This window comes from Diorhabda sublineata, chromosome 5 (assembly GCF_026230105.1).
Source record: "Diorhabda sublineata isolate icDioSubl1.1 chromosome 5, icDioSubl1.1, whole genome shotgun sequence".
NCBI classification, from domain to species: Eukaryota; Metazoa; Arthropoda; class Insecta; order Coleoptera; family Chrysomelidae; genus Diorhabda; species Diorhabda sublineata.
In genome coordinates, this window is record NC_079478.1 from 6,493,917 (window position 1) to 6,513,922 (window position 20,006).

Consider the following 20,006-nt stretch of genomic DNA (forward strand, 5'->3'; position numbering starts at 1 on the left):
AAGCGCTAGCAGAAGAAGAAAAAAGTATTGATGGTTTGGTAAAAGAAATGACCAAATTGATGAAAGAAACTCTCGCTAATAGACAGTCTTTTTTTGAATGATGAAAAGAGCTAAAAGAACTTCAATACCTATAAAGAAGAGAAGTTTGATCGCCATAAAAACCAAGGATCTTTTTGTAAAACGTCGAAACGACATAAAATTTTTAGCTTCATAATTTAGTGTATTCAAAAAGTATCTACGATATTTTTTTGTTGATTTGAATTGTTTTGTAACCTTTTACTGTAAATTAAATACAAAATTTGATGTAAATACGGTTTGTCCTTTTGGACTCTATGTAAATAAAAATAAATCAAATATTTTTAGGTTAATAACAATGTTACAATGAGCTTACCTAACATATTTCTAACACTGTGTATAGATTAGTATGTTTAATATTTTTAAACGTAGCAGAAAGTTGGATGATGGTATTCGTCCATTTTTAATTGTGAATTTTGATGCACCAATTTGAAGAAATGTCCTTAATGTCTTCGTCAAATGAATATGAGTTATTTTAGTCAATCGAATTGCCCTGCAGCCCAATCAAATGGGAACCTTCGACATCCGAATTCAATAAATCTTTTTATTCCTTTAACCTTTCAAAGTTTATTTCAGCCAAAAAATGAGTTGGCGAGTTTTTTTTGACCAAATAAACGCTTTTTCAAGATGAATTTCTTCTTAAAATAGTTTGATGTGGTAAAGTATCTAACATATAGTAACGTAACATAATTTTAATTTGATAATAAATGAGTTGTTATAAATTATTTTTTGAAAAATCTGCTTATCTGGGATAGCGTCAAAATATACTTTTTTGATTTCAATCGGTTCAATTTGATTAAAAAGTGACTATTTCTGAATTTCTTTCAGAAAAACTTGTCTTTTCTGAATTTATTTAGTCAAAAAGCGTCTTGAGTTTATTTTAGTCAAAAACAGACAGTTTATTTTCAAGTAAAATCGCTTTATTGATTGGAATTCGTTCTAAAAATATTTTATTTCTTCAGTTCCTTATTTCTTAGATCCTTTTATATGTTTTTTTCCTAAATTGTCTTAATTTTAGATCTCTCCTCTATCAAATGAATATGAGTGATGTTTATAACGTTTTGGATTCGAAGGAATATTCTACATTCGTTTCTTATTTCAATCAATCGAATTACCCTGCAGTCCAATCCATTGGGAATATTCAATATTGCCAATTGAAAGTCCGTCCAACCATACTTTTTATCCCGTTAACCTTTCAGAGTTTATTTCGGCCAGAAAATGGCTAATCAAGTTTATTTTGATAAAAAAATGCTTTTCTTAGTTAAATAAAATAGTTTGGTGTGTATATTTGTCAAAAAATGCTTCATTTTTCATTATATTTTAGATGCATTTCGAAATCAGCGCAATTTTGAGTTTAATTTGATCAGTAAGAGACTATTTCTAAATTTATATAAAAAAAAATTGCCTTTTGTCGTCAAAAAGCGCCTTGAGCTTGTTTTGGTCACAAACTGACATTTTAAAGTGTATTTTCAAGGAAAAAACACTTTTTCGATGTTTCGTTCAAAGAATATTCTATTTCTTCATTTTCTCATTTTTAACACCCTTATATTTTTGTTGTTTCTAATTTGGTTTCGGGTCTATCCTGATTAAAAATTAGATTCTGAAACAGGTAAAAATAGGTCGAAACGTGGATTTGTTGCCTATTTCAAAATCTAATTTTTAATTAGAACAAACCTAAAGTCAAGATAATTCAGCAACAAAAAATATTTTTGTGGAAAATTGCTTTTTTGAGTTTAATTTCATTTGGTTTTGGTTTAAACTGTGCTTCTGAGTTTATTTCCGTAATAACTGCCTAATCAGAGTTTGGTTTCATCAAAAAGAGCCTTTTTGATTTAGAATCACTCGAAAAATTGGTTCTCCAGCATCATTTAAATTGGCCATTTTCAGTTTACTTTGGTCAAAAATTGACTTATTCGGCTTTTTCTCTCCATTTTCTTCAAAAACTTATTTAATTCAGTTTAATTTGGCAAAATGTAGCTTTTCCGAATTTATTTTGGTAAAAAATAACTTTTCTGACTATTTCGTCAAAATTTCCCTTATCAGAGTTTGTTTTTATTTTTAAATCGATCGAAAAATGGTTTTTATAGTTGCATTTTTTCACTAATGGACTCTTCTGAATTTATTTTGGTAAAAACTTGTTTTTTTTTAGTTTATATTGTCTAAAATTGACTCCACAAAATAGGAAAATGTTGAACTTAGACCATTGTGACATCTTCTCAATTTTCTTTAAAACGGACAAGGACCGTTTTGGAATTTGCCTCAATTGTTGGTCCAAATATTAGATCCAAAGAAGCAACACTAATGAAATGGCCATTGATAGGACTCAAGTATTACGTCTACATTCCAAACAAACAATGCTTTATCGATTTTTTTCTCAAAATTTCTTAGTTACGGAAAATTTTAAGGTTTTGGGATAACTATCGTAGTAAGTAAAGATTAATTTTTATTCTACTTGTATATACATTTATTAAATGCATACAATAATATTATGAATTCAATTTACGTAACACCTACACATTTCACAAAACACTAATAAAATGAAGCTATGAATATAAATACTTATACCAAGTTAATTAGAAATCGTTTTATTACGTGCACCCATGAAATTTTCATGAATGTACGTAGAACGAGAGTTACGAGGGCCATTTTTCTTTCAACCTCCGATAGGCTATAAATAAAAGGAGAGACCATATAAAACAATATTTTTATTACGAAAAGATTGGTACACTTACGGATTTTCGGTACAGAATCACCGAAAATCATATCTGTTGATAAGCTTTTCCATACCGTCTTCAAAGGAAGTTGCAAGTAGAGTACAAAACAGACCTTGAAACTTCTGGAAATTTCGTGGACAAAGCAGTAATGGTAAATCTGCAATTTCCTTTAACCAATCTGTCAATCTGTCATCTGAAACGACAGCTTTGCGACCTTGGTCCCCTTCATCATGCACATCATCTTTAAACTTTCGACATTCGACATCATTCACGCCTAACTCTCATCACTCAAAGTTTTCGCCATACACCCGATTCATTCTACGATGGATTTCTGCAATACTATGGCCTTCAGCCAGTAGAAAACGAATTACACTTGGCGGGAGCATCAATAACATGTTTACGTGGCTGTAGCACAACGCCGACTGACGCCTGAATGTCAACAATGGCGAAGTGTGTAGTGTAGTCTGCACGGAGCGATCGGAGGTTGAAAAGAAAAACGGTAATCGTAAATACCACAATAAATAAGTATGTGAGTGGGTATTCAAGAACGAATATAAAAAATTTTATTATATTAAGTAAAATTCTTAAAATCGACGTCTTTTACTAGGCAAATCATCAGCGTGTCGACTATCGTTGACCCAATGTCCGCCGCCTCGGTTACTACTTTCTTGACGTGATACGTCGCGTTCAAAGCGATTGCCACTGTGGCGCTCATACGAACTCATGAACGATTTTGGATCCTGGTCATGTAATAATAGAAGAGTTATAGTTAAATACGCTTTCATAATAAAATATAATAGAAAAGATAGACTTTTATCGATATTAGAGCCTTTTCACATTTCGAAAAATTAACGCCTGCAAGTCATACCAATAGGAAAAATATAATTTTATTGTTAATAGGATCAATAAGCACTTGAGCTTGATTAATGCAGCCAAAATTAGAAATTAAACTAGGTACTAGTTGAAGACACTTAAATGGAACTAGTAGTTAATCATTAAATTAAAGTAAAGAGTACGCTAACCTAACTTAACTTTCAACTTCTCAGTTTAATCACTTGATTTTGTGAGGTTATGAGCACAGAATACGTAAGGTCTGTCTGTATTGGTGTTTTTTTTTACAACATCCTTGTTATTTGGTTATGAAAAGACGTCGATTAGTTGTGGAATCTTCCGACCTGACCCGCTTTTCAACAGTTGCAGAGAGCTTACACAGCTTCGCTGTATTTTCATGTGAGTGTCCGTGAGATCTCAGCCAGAGGTTGATCCCTCAAAGAAAACACAAAAATTTTGGAAAAAAATAGATTCATTTTTCAACGTAATCTCTTTTTCAAGTCTGACGAATCTGACAATCTGAGGAATAGCAAGAATTTGTGAGCAAGTACATTGTCTTGATGAAGCCGACGCCATGACCTTGCCTGTAGGTGGTTGGGCTGTTGCTGTTTTTGTTTAATCTGCTAACTCGCGCACTTTCAGTCATCCAGTATCGCTTCATGGATTTTCTTCAACATTTCTAGAGTCGTCACCTCCTTTGGTCGACCACTGCGATGCTGGTTTACAAATTCACTGAAAACGTTCACTATCGATGGCTGCCAAACAAATACTAAACAACGTGGCGTCTTCAAACTTGAAACATATGCTAGTATATATTGAGTACTTTCTAATACAGTGATATTTTTGAAACTACCGCCATCTCTAGGTCAGGCCAGGTACTTCTGGGACTATCGTTGTTTCGCCGTGGTGTTTTATTTTTAAAACTGATGTCTGAAGGTCAGCGATGTCTTTTAGACATTGGAACACTGATATACACTGTCAGGAGATTGTATCACAAAAAGGGCCGATACAGGGAATTCCTATTGGTTTACCAGATTTATAAATATCCTCAATTTACTGCATACACCAAAAAAATTACCACCAGAGTTTGGTTTAATGTTAATTTTAATTTTTGGTGCATAAACCATGCTCAAGTCAAAGACAAGATTAATGGAATTTCATACCAGAAATTTCTTTAATCTTTTTAATACTTCCAAATAATCTTAGCCATTTTCGAAACAGGTTTGCCCTTTATAATCCACTGTCTTGACCATAATTCCTCCGACATTATAAGACATATGACATGCCGATAACGATAACCTCTCCTATTTCTCTAATCTCCAATCCACTGTTGTTCAATATATTTTGTTGAATTTTTTATAATATTCCTGATTGTCGCAGTTTTTATCAATCCTGAACACTAGTGGTGAATCAAGCTGATATAGCCAATTTGATATCTTCTTCTTTCTTCCATAATAGTTATATTGCCTGTTTCTTCTTCGATGTTCTTTCTCATCCTAGCTCTGTGTTGTCTGCAGAATTATCTCCTGCGATTTTTATCAGTCTATCGTCTGCCATTCGACTTACATGTTGGTTCCATTGATTCTTAGGCCATTTATTAATGTTATCTACATCACATGATCGTACAGTCTCTGTAACAATGTCGACTATTAATGGCCGTCTATTAAGTTTTCCAGAATATTCCAAAGATGTGATGTAGAAGTAGGACGCTGCATTCTGACTTTCCTGTCCAATTTGTCCCACAACAACTCAATCGGGTGGAGGTCGGGCGACTGTGACGGCCGAAATATGCATGGATGGGATAAAATTGCTTGTAAATTTCTACCCTTCGAGCCGTTTGTTTTGCAAACAAATATACAGTTTTGTAAAAATTTATTAGATCCTTAATTCGAATCCATTGGAGAGACTTGATGGTGCGATATTTTTTAATGAAAAGGCTCTAACTAGAACTATTTTCATTTTATTAGCAATATAGCCATATAATTACTCATTATACGCAATGAATTGATTTTTTGACAATGGGTATGCTAATACTGCTCTTCAATAATTCCAACTGCTCGCCACAAACTAGTATTTGCATGTTTAGTCGTTCTTTATACATATAATAAATAATTTTGATATAAATATAAGGAGGTTAAGCTCCAGAGCAAAAATAGTATGTTCCGGGCTGTCCCTTGAATGTAAATCAAAATGGGCGTCATGGAGGGGGCGCCCGCGTCTGCCGCCATTTTTAAAAACACGTTTTATCAAATATCTCGCGAGCCGCGCATAGTACGACAAGATCATTTTTATAGATAATAGTTTTTGCCATCTTTTTCATTTGAAAATTTTTTTTATATAACGCATAGGTTTTTATTTATATCGCCCCAAAGTTCCAACAACAACAAACAAAATTTATTATTCTAATATTGAAACTATTAGATTAGTAATTGTATCACTGCTGATGAGTAGCAATTTCAAGTAATTATAGAATTCTTAATTAGATAATAATCGAAAATTTACAGGACAAAACGAACAATCATAAAATAGATTTTATATGTTGCTTGAATAGATTCCGATTGTGTTGAAATCAATTAAACAAATCAGAACAACCAAGCTACTAGGGGCGCAACAATTGGGGGTGCCCTGGGTGTCTTGACACTCCCTAAAAATAAGTGGAAACCTCCTTTTAGAGTGTCAACCATGACCCATTTTAAAATTAAACCAAACTCACGTAACTCGAGGTGCTTTTACTATAATCTTACAAATCTTTTTAGTGAATCATGAATGGTAGTTACTTCATAGACTGAAAAAAATATTTTATTTAGAATATTTTAAACTCAAGCTCGGTAGAAAGTTAGAAATATTGGCAAGCCCTGATATCGACATCGCATAAAAAGCTTGTTTGAGTTGACTGATCTGCTACAGTTCCAATATAGGAAATATCTTCATAACTACACATATGCCTGAAAATAAATTGAAACTCTTATCTAGTACTGATATTATTAAAATACTTTTATCAAGTAAAGGATCACATCAAAATATTGAACTAGTTCTCCAGGGTATATATGTTGCTTCAAAGCTCCTGTCTATTGAATCAGCTTTCAAATCTCTAACAACAAAGTATAAATATTGCAACAAAAAAATGAGACCAGTAATAAGTGATGAAACTGTTCATCATAAAATGATGATTTTGGTCAATGGACCACTGCCAACCAAGTATGATAGTGTTGTTTTAGTGTCTGAGTCTGAGTGCGTGAATATGAATTTAGATAAATGGTTAATGGTAGCCAATGTGGCTACTTTTTTTTTCTTTTTAGTTATGATAAAGACACCCCCTTTGAGTTAGGTTGTTGTGCCCCTGAAAGCTACGTTTCCAATAGAAGTAATATCAGTTACCGAAGTAAAAAGAGAACAACTTGCTACACAGTATCCCAAAAAAAATCCTTAAGCTGTAGGTAAAAAGTGTTCTAGGCAATGAAAATCAAGGAGTGCTCAATCAATGTTGAAAAGTTTCGCATATTTAAGTTATTTTGAAGTTACACAAAGTGTCCTAATTGTTTTTGAAAAATTTTCCAAGAATTAGCTTTCATTTTGTTTTGGTACATTCAGATTGGGAATATAAGATTTGATTGTTTTTAACCACCATTTTGTTGTATAATAGGCTATTAAGTGAATGTAGTAATTTTCAATAAGAAAATTATCAACATCAAATTAAAGGATTATTTCATTTCACTTCAATCCAATTTTTCTTGATGATTATGGAAAGGTTTAAAAATGATTTAAGAAGCTAAATACATACATAAGTCACTAATACATAAAATTTAAGTAAACAAAATAACTAGAACACCCGGTGAGGTAAAAAACATAACCTCAAAATGCAAAACTGCCTTATATATCAATCACTTGATGAGTTTATTCTCTTTATATGGAAATAACTGAATTTCACATTTACTGAGACCAGTTGTACCTTGGTTCTTTGTATCATTGTATTTAAAGCAAATTTTACAATTTCAAATCCTCTATAACTTATATCTCAAACGAGATTAGCTTATTTTGAAGTATCATCTGCAGGAGCCTGATTCGGCCAAGCCATTCATCCTAGAGCCGTCTGGGTACCAGCTAGCTCCATTATTTAGTATAGCGGGCTTAGAATAACCAGTGATATATGCCTTCAAGCCTTATTATTGATGCTCGTGGACGTCATTTCATTACCAGCTATTAAAATTAGGGGATAGTTACCATCGACCTAAGTCCAGATTTTTTCACAGCCAGTTGGTGCGGGCTTGAGAGTGTTCAGCCTGTATACTATCCTCTTGGCTTCAAATTGTATCTTCAGATTCAAAGGTTGGAGACCCTGCGGTATGCATGGTATCTGTGATAACACGCGAGGCGTTGTACTTTATTTTGTTTTTGCTTTCTCCATACAGGGCCACCACACCATAGCACCATACGTTTAACAATTGAGGTATAATTCACGCAGGTGACTTTTTTTATTTTGTTTTTGTAAAAAGAAGCCAGGATTTATTTGTCATATTCTTATTTAAAATGTGTCAATTTGACAATTTAATGTATATCTACAACAGATTATAGATAAGTGGGATCAAAGTTTTCCAAAAGAATTTTTTCTAGTAAGAATTACAAATTATATGTCGAGTATAATAGAACATCAGATTATGTTTCATTTGATGAATATAATTGCTAATGCAAACTCTGTTTATAGGCTCTAAATATTCGTAAAATCAGGAAACAATAAAAATGGAGTTAACAATTCATTTCTGCTAATTCATATAATGATTCATCTTTTTAATCAACTCGAGGTGTCCAGAATTTGATGTTAAAAAGCTAAAAATAAAACTAACACTTACCATTGTTACATTATCCCCTTGAGCTAAAACAAAATATTTCAAATCAATATATAGAACAATTTGAATGTCTAAGAAAATATTGGCATAGAGCGAAGATCAGATGTCCTCAGCTCTATCTGCCTGCAGAGTTATACCTCTAGCAACTGCTAAGAAAAAAGTTTTAACATACCAAGAACCACCCTTTGAGGGTAAATTTCATGGAAAATATCCTGAGTGAAAAAAAATGGGAACTTCCCCAAGAACAAGAAAAAATTGTTGAATGGATTAAATTTATGACAAATACCAAAAACACTTAGGATGCTGTAGAGGTATTCACTATATTGAGATAAAAATCTACTTACAATCTTTACTATATTCGATTGGCGTATCATAAACATGCTCTTGTTGATCTAGAATAGAATTCAAATTGTGTGCTTGCATGAAAAGGTTATTTTCTTGTTGTTTCCTTCTTAATTCATCTTGAACGGATAGTCTCGATTCCAAATGTTCTTGAGATCTTCTCCTCAGTTCTTCAGCTCTCATTCTTTCTTCTTCCACCTGCCTCTGCTTCATTTCCCACTCTCTCTTCTGTCTATCTTTGTCCATTTCTCTAGCTCTCAATTGATTTCTAAGCATTTCAGTTTCATGCTCATATTTAGCATATTCCATTTGAGCTATTAATTTTTCTTTTTCTAGATCAAATTCTTTCTTAAGAGCTTCTTCTTTTTGTGCATGTAGATCATACAATTGTTTCCATCTCATACCGTACTCGTTCTCAAAAGAGCCAGGAGCAGCGAATCTTGGACCTTGTTCCCTCTCATTTGAAAATTCTGGATTCTTCTTGTTAATGTTTCTCTCTGGATATCCATCAATGTCATCTACCACATCAAAAGACTCTACAATCGCAGGTTGTAGAGAACCAGTTAAGAAGAAACAACCTTCTGAACACCTTCTAATAGCATGTAGGGCAGATCCCTTGCGAGCATAATCAATGATAGCTTCTCCTGTGGTTTTTCCTCTCTCATCAACACACACAGTTGCTCTCTCAACCTTAAATGTTAATAACATGTGAAATAACTTATAAACATGAACAATCAACTTACCTCTCCAAAAATAGAAAAGGCATAGTGCAGCAATTCATTGGAAACATAAGGAGTAAGATTTTTAACTTTAACTGAAGCTGAATTAGGAGCAAATCTTATTTTCAAAGTACGAGACTTAACAACAGTGCCATCAAGTTCCCTTTTTGCCTTCTCTGCATTGCAATGATAATCTACTTTGACAAAACCAAAGTTTTTATCTTTATTCACAAAAACTTCAGCTATTTCACCATAGGGTTTAAAAAGTTCAACTAATTCTTCTTCCGTTACTTCTGATCCAATATTACCTATGTATAATCTGTTTCGTCCATTAAACTTTTTTTCTGTGAAATCTAGTGGAGGTAAATCATAAGTAGGTCCTCTAATTTGGTTTAATCTTTCCAAGAATTTGTCTTCAGGTCCTCTCATTCCACCTCTTGGTCCCCTCATTCCACCCCCACTATGGTCATCTCTATTATCAAACCCATACCCACCTTCTCCACCCTCACCCTCAGTTTTCACATTTCTTCCACCTCTATAACCTCCACGGTTACCACCTCTTCTTTGTTCAAAGTTTCTGCCACCTCTCTGATTCTAAAGGAAAAGTATTATTTATTTAACATAATAATATAACAATAAATTTATGTTTAAACAAACATCACCTATAATAATTGCATAGAATAAGTATAATTTTCAAACCAAATAATTCTACAAAATAATACATTGTACCTCAATGGTATTCCCAAATATAAAATTGGTCACATAAATATTATAGTTTAGGTAATGCGCTTCATATTCTTAATAAAACAGCCGAGAAAAAATATAACAAAAACGATGCCAGAATCCAGGGAGTTACATTAATCATTAATAAAAAATACTCAAACTACAAAATAATATCGATCAAAATACAAAATAAATTTATTATTTACCGAACCGGAGCCGCCCCCGCCGCCTCCTCCTCTGGGGCCACCGAATCTTCCACCACGTCCAAATCTTTCGCCGGTCCCTTCATTGCCGCCATGGTTTTCTGCTCGTTGGAAAACGCTTGGTTTATCTTGAACATTTGCAGTAGTATCATTCGTAGAAGTTGTAACTTCAATATTAGTAGTATCAGGTTTATTTTCAGCTTGCATTGTGATATTTACCGATTTTAAATGTTACACTTAAATAATGTAAAAATTATTTTGTTTAAGACAACACCAACCACAGCAAACAACTCAGTTAAATGGAGGATCAATTCATCGTGTGATGAATGACATATTGCGATCAGTGATTTTACCACTGATATTTTGTATCACCTATAGGTGATTGTTGACTTTTTCTTTTTTAATACAAATTTGAAAAGAATATTTTCAATGAATCTCTGATACTCATTTTGCTCTATTATTTTAAATACGTTTGCTATTTTATTCTACAATAATCGTACAAAATATTTAAAAAAAACAAGACACCTGTCATCCTTTTTTCAATTTTCATAATCAACGCCACAGAATATACCATGGTATGGTGTTTTTTTATATACCATGGTATGTTCTGTGACCAAAGCTAAAATAATTTTTAATGAAACCAATCGAATTAATAAAGTATCAATTCAAAGATTATTTCTATTTGAGCACAAGGTTTAAATACACCATGAAAGGCAAATCTAAAAGGAGTAATTTGAAAATGTTATATTCTTTGGTATGTCATTATTTTATATTGGTAATACAATTAAACGCAACTAATAAAGATTCTAAATCAACAAATCCTTATTAATATATCCGCTTGAGTTTGTTTCAGATTTTGGCTAATTTTTATTATTTTACAGTAGGTTATTTTAATTTAACTGGAACTACAAAAAATACATATTGATCAACCAATCAACTGTTTGTTCATGTTTGCTTGTGCAACCAAAGATAATTAATGAATTAGTGGTTGTCTACATTCTGCTTGTGTGAAAATGTGAAAAATTGCGTAAGCAAAATCAAAAAGTAATGAAATAGTGATGGCGAGAATGTCAACAAATTATCCTGTCAATAAATAGGCATGCAATTTTGAGTCATGTTTAAAAAACCAAGATATTATTATTGTTTAGTGTATAGGCCTAGTGTAAAGTGCAAACCCTTGAGGACATACATAATTAAATTTAACTAGTTAACCATAAGGTAAGTAATATCTTATGTAGTATGCAGTAATATTTTATGCCAATTTCCGGTATAAGTTGCTATTTAGATAATATTAAACGTAACCAGGTATTCGTTTTTATGTTGTATGATATCTACTCTGTTTCCAATTGTCAGGAATATTGACGATGTTTATAAAACATACAGTTTAAAGTGATGTATTGGATAAAATATACCATACTAGGTTTTTAAAGAGGTAGTTTTATTTACTTTAAAATATAAATGCTCTCATAGTACTGTACAATGAAATATATATGTTTTACCAAACCAAACTGAATACATGAATATCTCTTAAATAGTGTAAAGTGAAAGTATTTTCAACAATAATTCGACATCAAATTCTTTAGTGATTTTTCCACATAATTTGGATAAATTTTAGTTTATATTTTGTTAACATAATTCTCTGTGTTCAAAAGTTTTGAGTCATCATATAAAAATTGTTAACTCATGAGACCATCAATTGAATAGTGATTTTTAAACTTTTCCCATCAAAAATTTTTTAGCTCTACTAGCTGAATCACACAAATTGTGGCACAAATTCAAATGTTTACATTGCGAAAAGAAAACTTTAGTATAGGGGTGAAAATGCCTCTTAATTATTACATATGGGAGATAATTTTAAAGATAAGTTCACCTAAATTTTTTAATATTTTCTATATAAGAGAAATAGCTTACCCTTATTTTAAACATCAACAATATCTCCTTAACCTTTAAAACCACCATAAAATGTTACAAAACAAGCTACTAACCATAAAAATATAGCTTCTAAAATAAAGAACCACAAACTCAATGATAATTCATCTACCTTTGGCTACATTTTGCATGGTATTATATTCAAATAAAATTGTACCAACTTTGAGTGCAGCAGTTTCTCCTATAATATATGAAAAATAGTGATATATTAAAAGATAAACTACTTTAGAAAACTTTTTGGAAGCCAAGTTAGATAATAAAGTTAAGTTACCTCATATAAAAGCAGCAGTGGAACTAATAACTCACTACCAACCAGTTCAAATTTTATGCTCATAGATTATTAGTATAATAAAAATTATTGGGGTTTGATAACCCCTTAAATTGAACCATGTATATCTATCTTAAGTAATTGAACAAAAACATTTTACCTAGTAATTAATATTAGAAATCACTTGTTTATACAAATATTTTATTTACTTTTAATGTTTATTATAATTACCAAATATTATGAATAAATTGAACATCATTCATGATAATTTAAGAAAATATATAATAAATACATAAACAGATGCATTTGTAGTATGCTGGAAAATGTATCCATTGATAATTTTGAATATAAATGCTTATATTTGTTGATGAGTATTTGTTATTAATATACCAAAATGTGATAATTAACAATAATTCAAAGAATATGAAATTTTATTAAAATATAAATAATTGAGATAATAATTTCTTTCCTTCCCCTATGTAACTGACAATACTGAAAAACTTATTACAAAACTTGTGATTGCATCTTTAAAACTTCGTCCAATGGATTTCAGGACACACTGTAGTAGAGAGAAATGAAATAGACGGACTTGTTAAACTGGGGGTGGATGTACTCTTTGTAGGACCTCGATTCTTTTGTAGAATCGTCTACAGGAGAATATAGAAAACACTAAAGAAAAAAGTAGATAGGGAAAAGCCAATAACTGGAACACTGTAAAGGGGTTGAGGCAAGCAAACTGTAACTAGGGAAGATCTTTTGAATATATCAACATAGATATGAACAATCTACGGAAACTAACAGAAGACTTTTTGGAGTATTGTCGCCTCAATGGACACTTGAAGATGCTAGGCTTAGCAGAAAATGCAACCATCACATTTTGCTATGTAGAGGAAGAAACCTCTTTTCAGATTCTCTTGAAGTGTAAGACTATGTAACTCGAAAGCACTACACCTAGGAGCGTATAAAATAGAAGACGAAGACAGCTAGACCAGTTCCACATCTTGAACATTTTGAAAGAAGTGGGATAAATAGATCATCTATAAACACTGAGTATTCCATGTATTGTCATTTTGTCATACTGCTGCTAGTCTTAAAATGGATAGTTTTTGGTAAACACATTGGTGATTGTCCTATTTAATATTAGAATATTGATCTAAACATTTCAAATTTTATATGTAGACAAAATATAATAAATGTGAATTCTAATTTAGGGTATACTAGAAATGAATGTATGTTTAGATTACATCAAGATATATTTTGGAGACAAATGTAAAAAACATTAATTTTAATACTTTTTATGAACATTAGTTGTCATAGAATCATTTACAATTTAAATATATCAAATATATTTAAACATATTGGCGATGATTCAGCAACTCTTTTATGGTAGAATTAACCTTCAAACATGATGATAAGCACAAATTAGATTTGGTATTAACTACAGTTCAACATGGAAAAAACAGTTTTCTACATTTTTCATAAACATATTGTTTACATTGTATTTTCAATTATTTATGCGAGAATAACTGTTATTGTTTAGAAGTAAAATCAATACCTTATAAAATTAAAAACAAGAGTTAATTACCACAAAAATATCAAATTTTTATTATAAAAAAATTCATTGTACACAATTGAACAAAATAATAATTCTTAATGTCACTAAATAAAATTAAAACTGCATAGTATTTAAAATCAACATGGTCCTTTAAATATTAACATTTCAATTCATGTTACCTTACCTTCCTTAAAAAATTGGTAAAGGTCGATTTATTTGTGGCGAAATATCCTGAGAGAAATTTCATCTTACTTCTTGTATATGAAGAATCTTGCTGGACTAATACTAGCGAGAACTAACCCTTCATCTTTCCATATAGTACATTTCAAAAATTAAAACTAGAAAGACGAAGCTAGTTGTTTGAAATGTACACCAATGGTAATACCTTAGATTCTTTTTTTGAAATTTATTTTCACATTGTCACAACATCTCGACCTCATCAGATTTGATAGATGTCCTTTTTGATATATTTCAATATTGTGAAGACAAATGTTGTATAGGTTAATATCATAATTACCACTGAGTAGGATATAATAAATAAGTATCTAAAGAGTCCGAAAAATGGTCTTACATACAGGTTTCGCAACCAAACGGATTGGTTCTCTTGTTTTTGGGAAACTAAATGTTTGACATAGGATGTGGTTCATCTATGGTTTGAAATAGCCAAAGCGCGGCGCTACCGTCTAGAGATGGACATGAGTAGGGCACAGTTACATGTATAATCCATAGATAAAAGATTACACGATTATTTTTTTCTCATTTAACTATTTTTATATAATCATGTTACGTATTAACTAGTTCGAACTAAATGTTAAAAAAAATATATCAATTTGAGGTAGCAGTCAGTGTCAAAAAAAAAGAACTATAATCTGGGTATGGTGTACTTGAATAATGTATCATTACAGATCACCTATACTTAGATGGATCAAAATAATGTTATTTGTTCTAACCTAAAATACTGGTAAATTAAATTTTATTAATGGCTTGTGATTTAAAATATTTCAGGTAGTTCATACTACTACTACTTTACAACTAATAAACTTTGGAATTTATGTTTTTATTTATAATATTTCTCAAAATAACACATTTTTAAGATATAGTATCACAAAACATGAAATTTTGAAAACTATTATAAAAAACAAAATAAATTTGGAAATTTATTAGTTATAATATTGTTAGAAGAAATATATTGAAGTTATTGTAAGAGCACTTTTCTTCTTACTCAAGTGAAATGTAGACAAATCAAGTTTTGGGAGTAATATGATAATCCTTCAATAATAATAATAATCTAAATAGAACGTGTTATTATATAAGGTGAAAACATATTAAGTAATTAAACCTTATTTTAATAAATTGTATCCCTTAACCGCATATCAAATCCTTTGAAGATAATTTAGTATTGTTTATACCCTACACTCATCCATTAAATCTCCTTATAAGGATTTGGGAACGAAAGCATTATTAGATCCGTAATGTTATACACAACTTTTATTGAAAGTCATTTTAAAAAATTAACAATTAACACTATACATAATCAAAAATACACAAAAACACGAGCACAATACAACGATTATGAATCATCAAGAGAAACATTGAGAGAAACTGTACAATGTATACCAACATTAAATTATCCAATTTTGTGTCAAATTCCCCAACTTGATATATAGTTATGCTGGCAGATCCATCTATGGCTCTAAACTTTAATTACAAAAAATGATTCAACCTTGGGCCATCTGTGTAAAAAGTCTTTAAAATAGGTGGTTTTTGGGGTATCATACTAATGTGTAATTTTCAGAATACAAGAAAAACGTTAATTTTACAAAAGTATTGCGATTACTGAATTGATCGACATTGGTTGGTTCTTAATGCCGAAACTAAATTTTTTTCATCGACCAATTTATTCATCCTATCGTATTCTGATTTAACGTACTGGGTATAAAAAACAATCATTCTAAGTAAATGGTTGGTTGATAAAATATTCATAATCGATATAAAAATCGTCAGATTTACATGACTGGAAAGTATTCTAAAATATGAAAGAAAGTTCTAATTAAAAAGAGACAGTCAACCTAATTTTAGTCCAAGTTCAAGGAAATTTTAGTATTACTAAAGATTTTTATAATTGTTAATCATAATATTGCCTAAGGAAAGCATATTAGTAGATAGCAAGTCTCCAATTAGTATTGCATTGTCATATTATGTAAACGCTGAACTTTATTTATATAAAAAGATAACAAATAACCCCTGCAGACCTTCTAATAGATTAAGATTTTCTAGCATTGTAATTAGGTTATAAAATGGTATTATATTTACAGGGTGCTCATTTTTAACGGATACTCAGTTAATAAAATTAGTATAATGAACTTGTATCCAATATAACATAGTATAAATGCTTTTGGAAGCAGTTTTCGGTATTCATTATATAATCCCTGGTGTAATCGAAAATAATCGATTATTTTTCTCTCATTTCTGAAGTAATCAAAAATTCTGTTGAACAACCGATGTAAATGAACATAGAAATTTCTTCCACGAAAATTTAGTTGATGAACCTGTATAGATGGACAGGATGAAACCGAAATCTTCTGTGTCAATTTTCTTACTGATAACATCTTCCAGATATCCTTCTGATACATTTCCAGGTCGTTACAATTTGAACAAACTTGAATTACCAGTGTATAATTCAGGATTTGTTAAATTTAGATTTGTAGCGATATCCAAGGGAATTTTTTCAATGGAATTCATCTCAACAACTTAATTACGGCAATGTCTTTTCACATATTACGTTTCAATGCTTTTACCTGATGTGTAAACTATGAAAAATGACGTATCAGAGACCAAAAGTAGCCAAAAACGCTCTTCCATTATGGGTGAGTTCTGATGCATATGCTCCCCCTGCTCTTCGCTCATATCCCCTAATTTTTTCGGAAATCTATCCAGGTGATTATGAAAGAAGTGGAGTTTTATGATCATAGAATTGAGTATAATCTTTTCTATAATGAGATGAAAAATGTTTATCTAAGGTCCAGTTTTATATGTAATGATGGAAGGATAATTTTGTCACGACCTACTAATGAATTTTGAACTATATTTTTCTTTCCGGGCTCCATAATTTCCCTCCAGAGCCTGAGTCTTCTTACCCAAATTAATGTCAATTCTACTGTCCCAAAGATATACACGATGCTCCGACAAGTGCGGATCCATGATTAATTAACTGATTGTTTCTTATAAAAGGGCGTAAGTAGGAATATGTAAAAGTACGAAATATCAAAACAATACCTAATAAAACGGGAAATTCAATACTAAGAAGTAGAAGAATCTGACATAAACTAATTAATATGAATGTCAAAAACAACGTAATATTTTGTGGGTAAAAGGCTTAATATGCTTTAGGGGGAGGACTCGTCTTAGTACTAATTACTCCCCCTTTGTCAGGATCCTGGATCCGCTCTTGTACTCCAAGACTTGATGCAAGAAATTCGGGAGTGAGTAGATGACGTGAAAATAATGTTTATGAGTTATAGGCATTTAAAATTACGAAATCAGAACTTATATTTAAGTATATTTTCTAAATTGTACATTTAAACATTATGAATTTTTAATGGCCAGATGCGGCTCATACCCTATGGTTGACAATCTGTAACATTTATACAGTCAACCTATACACTCTAAAGATAGCAAAAATGAATTTGCAATCGATTTTTTAACAAAAATGTACTTTTTGTTTAACTCGATAAAATATATGGTTTAGGAGATATGTACATTTTTAGATCGTTGTAAATTCCAAAGAAAACCGTTCACTCATTCATAAATTTTAATCATTTATTGAAAACGTATCAACAATTATTTGTAGGATTCTCCAGGAGCAACTTCTTTACCCCTTTCTTATCCAGAAATGCATGCCATGAAAGTAGAGGATTATCCAGAGAGACCGGTCTAAATTCGAGTTTTTACCCACTATTCTTGTCCAGACATTAACACAAAATCGATCTTGATTCTTTGTTTGAATTGTACCGTCAGGATTTTCATCTGCCTATAAAAGTAAATTATGAAAATTACTAAAACTGTCTCGTGTGAAACCGGCTTTATCAGTAAACAGTACTTTTCCAACAAATGTATTATCAACTTATATAGAAACCAACGAACTTAGGCAAGTTTTACTAAATAATCCTATACTTCCTTGGCATGCACTTTCTGGAAGTGAAAGATGTAAAGAAGTTGCTCCTTGAGAAATTTCCAATAAATAATAACAATTAATGATAATTTACTTCAGAATGTCTTTTTATGGCGAACGGTTTCCTTGGCATGTACAACGATCTAAAAATCTACATATCCACCATTAATTTTATCGAGTTAAACATACCTTTTTGATAAAAAATTCATTTTTGGTATCTATAGATTGTACAGGTTATCCCTGTAAACGTTACGCATTGTTAACAATTTGGTATGAGCCGCCCCCGGGCTTCAGATAGTAGAGTAGAATTTGTAATGTTCGATTGTATAATTTAGAAAATACACTTAAATATAAGTTCTAATTTCGTATAACTCAGAAACGAGGGGTTGTATGCATATTTTTTTTATGTCACAGCATTATTTTCGCGTCATCGGCTCACTCCCGAATTTTCTGCATCGAGTCCTGGAACACCCTGTAGTAATGAATCATTTTAAGCGCGACTGTTAAAAAATTATTGATAAAATAAATATTTTTTTAACTCAAGTGTAGTTTATCACATTACAAAGCAAGTATCAGGGTCGAATATGTTTGACATTGCATATTGGTAGTTATTAGTAGGTAAACTTTTTAATGAAAGGTTAATAGTACACTACTTTACTTAAACTAAACCACACCAAGAATATTATTAACACATATATCTATACATATTCAGTTATCGTGCCCGCTATTTATCATGCCGTCCAGCTGTAATTTGATATCTTTATTTATGAAAGTCATGCTTACGATTAGATACATACAATGGATGCAGAGTTGTAAAATTGTGGATTTTAGTTCCTTTACGAAACGCTAAGATGAATATCTAAATAATTATTTTGCGGTTTAAGTGTACCCGTACTTGTGTTCATTCATTTTTTTTATATTCACATGGTTTTTATATTACACATGGTCTAATGAAATTAAGAAAAGAAAGTGATTCAGATAAAGAGGGGTATGTTATTTTTTTATTTATATAAAATGAAGTGAACATAATCGTAATAGATATTTTATTATTTTTAATAATTTCAAATTTTCGAGTTCAATATATTTATATATCAATTTGTCCAGCTGTCTCTAAATTTTCAACGTTATCGCGTGATTTATACTAGACTTTTATGTACAATAAGACGAAGGTTCATGAATATTTCTATATTTATACATTTGTGAACAAAAGAATCAAAAGTCTCTAGCCAAAAATCTGCAGCTTCCATTTTTTTTCTGATTTTAGTTCCTCTAAGCCTTAATCTTAGCTTTATATTGAGTGGTCTATGTTGTTATTGACTCATTTTTTTGACAAAGAAAAAATATCAAACGAAAAGGAATCTTTGAAAACTCAATGTAAAAGAGTTACAATAAACAGTAGAGAAAATACAAGTTTAAATTCGTCATAATAATGATTTAATTGAAATTAAACTATTAATATTTAATGTTCTCTCCCCTGTCTCTAATAACAGCTTCCCATCGTTTTTTTATGGATCGAATAAGCTGCTTCAATCGATCTTGTTCTATACGATCCCATTCCTCAGTGAGTGCCGTTTTGAGGTCCGATTTCGTGACTGGTTCAGGATTTCTAGCCCAATTTTTTGTTCCAAGCTC

The 20,006-nt window shown here is 31.1% G+C and overlaps 2 protein-coding genes across 3 annotated transcripts in view; one reads left to right on the plus strand and one right to left on the minus strand.

Moving 5' to 3' along the window:
• Positions 1-2,501: 2,501 nt before the first annotated feature.
• On the minus strand, positions 2,502-10,753 carry LOC130444760 (hrp65 protein-like). The gene is made up of 5 exons (XM_056780045.1): positions 10,455-10,753; positions 9,550-10,119; positions 8,809-9,496; positions 8,468-8,490; positions 2,502-3,529 (listed from the first exon to the last, which is right to left on the minus strand). The coding sequence occupies exons 1-5, from the start codon at positions 10,656-10,658 to the stop codon at positions 3,374-3,376; spliced, it is 1,641 nt and encodes a 546-aa protein (XP_056636023.1). The 5' UTR covers positions 10,659-10,753; the 3' UTR covers positions 2,502-3,373.
• A 782-nt stretch (positions 10,754-11,535) lies between these two features.
• LOC130444759 (kelch-like ECH-associated protein 1) overlaps positions 11,536-20,006 on the plus strand; it is a 29,948-nt gene continuing 21,477 nt past the window's right edge. The window contains exon 1 of one of the 2 annotated variants that reach the window (XM_056780044.1): positions 11,536-11,669. Coding sequence is in view for 1 of the 2 variants with exons in the window: in XM_056780043.1 (XP_056636021.1) it covers positions 19,325-19,362 (38 nt within the window). In the remaining variant the exon portion in view is untranslated. Of the gene's footprint in view, positions 11,670-17,747; positions 19,363-20,006 lie in introns of those variants that run through there. The other variant, XM_056780043.1, reaches the window with a different exon arrangement.

Bases quoted from the DNA above. Each gene is read 5' to 3' on its own strand.
- LOC130444760 (XM_056780045.1), bottom strand. From the start codon at position 10,658: ATGCAAGCTGAAAATAAACCTGATACTACTAATATTGAAGTTACAACT. The intron at 10,120-10,454 runs GTAAATAATAAA...CTTTTCCTTTAG, and splicing joins GCGGGGGCGGCTCCGGTTCG to AATCAGAGAGGTGGCAGAAA. The intron at 3,530-8,467 runs GTAAGTGTTAGT...TTACATGACCAG, and splicing joins AAGGGGATAATGTAACAATG to GATCCAAAATCGTTCATGAG.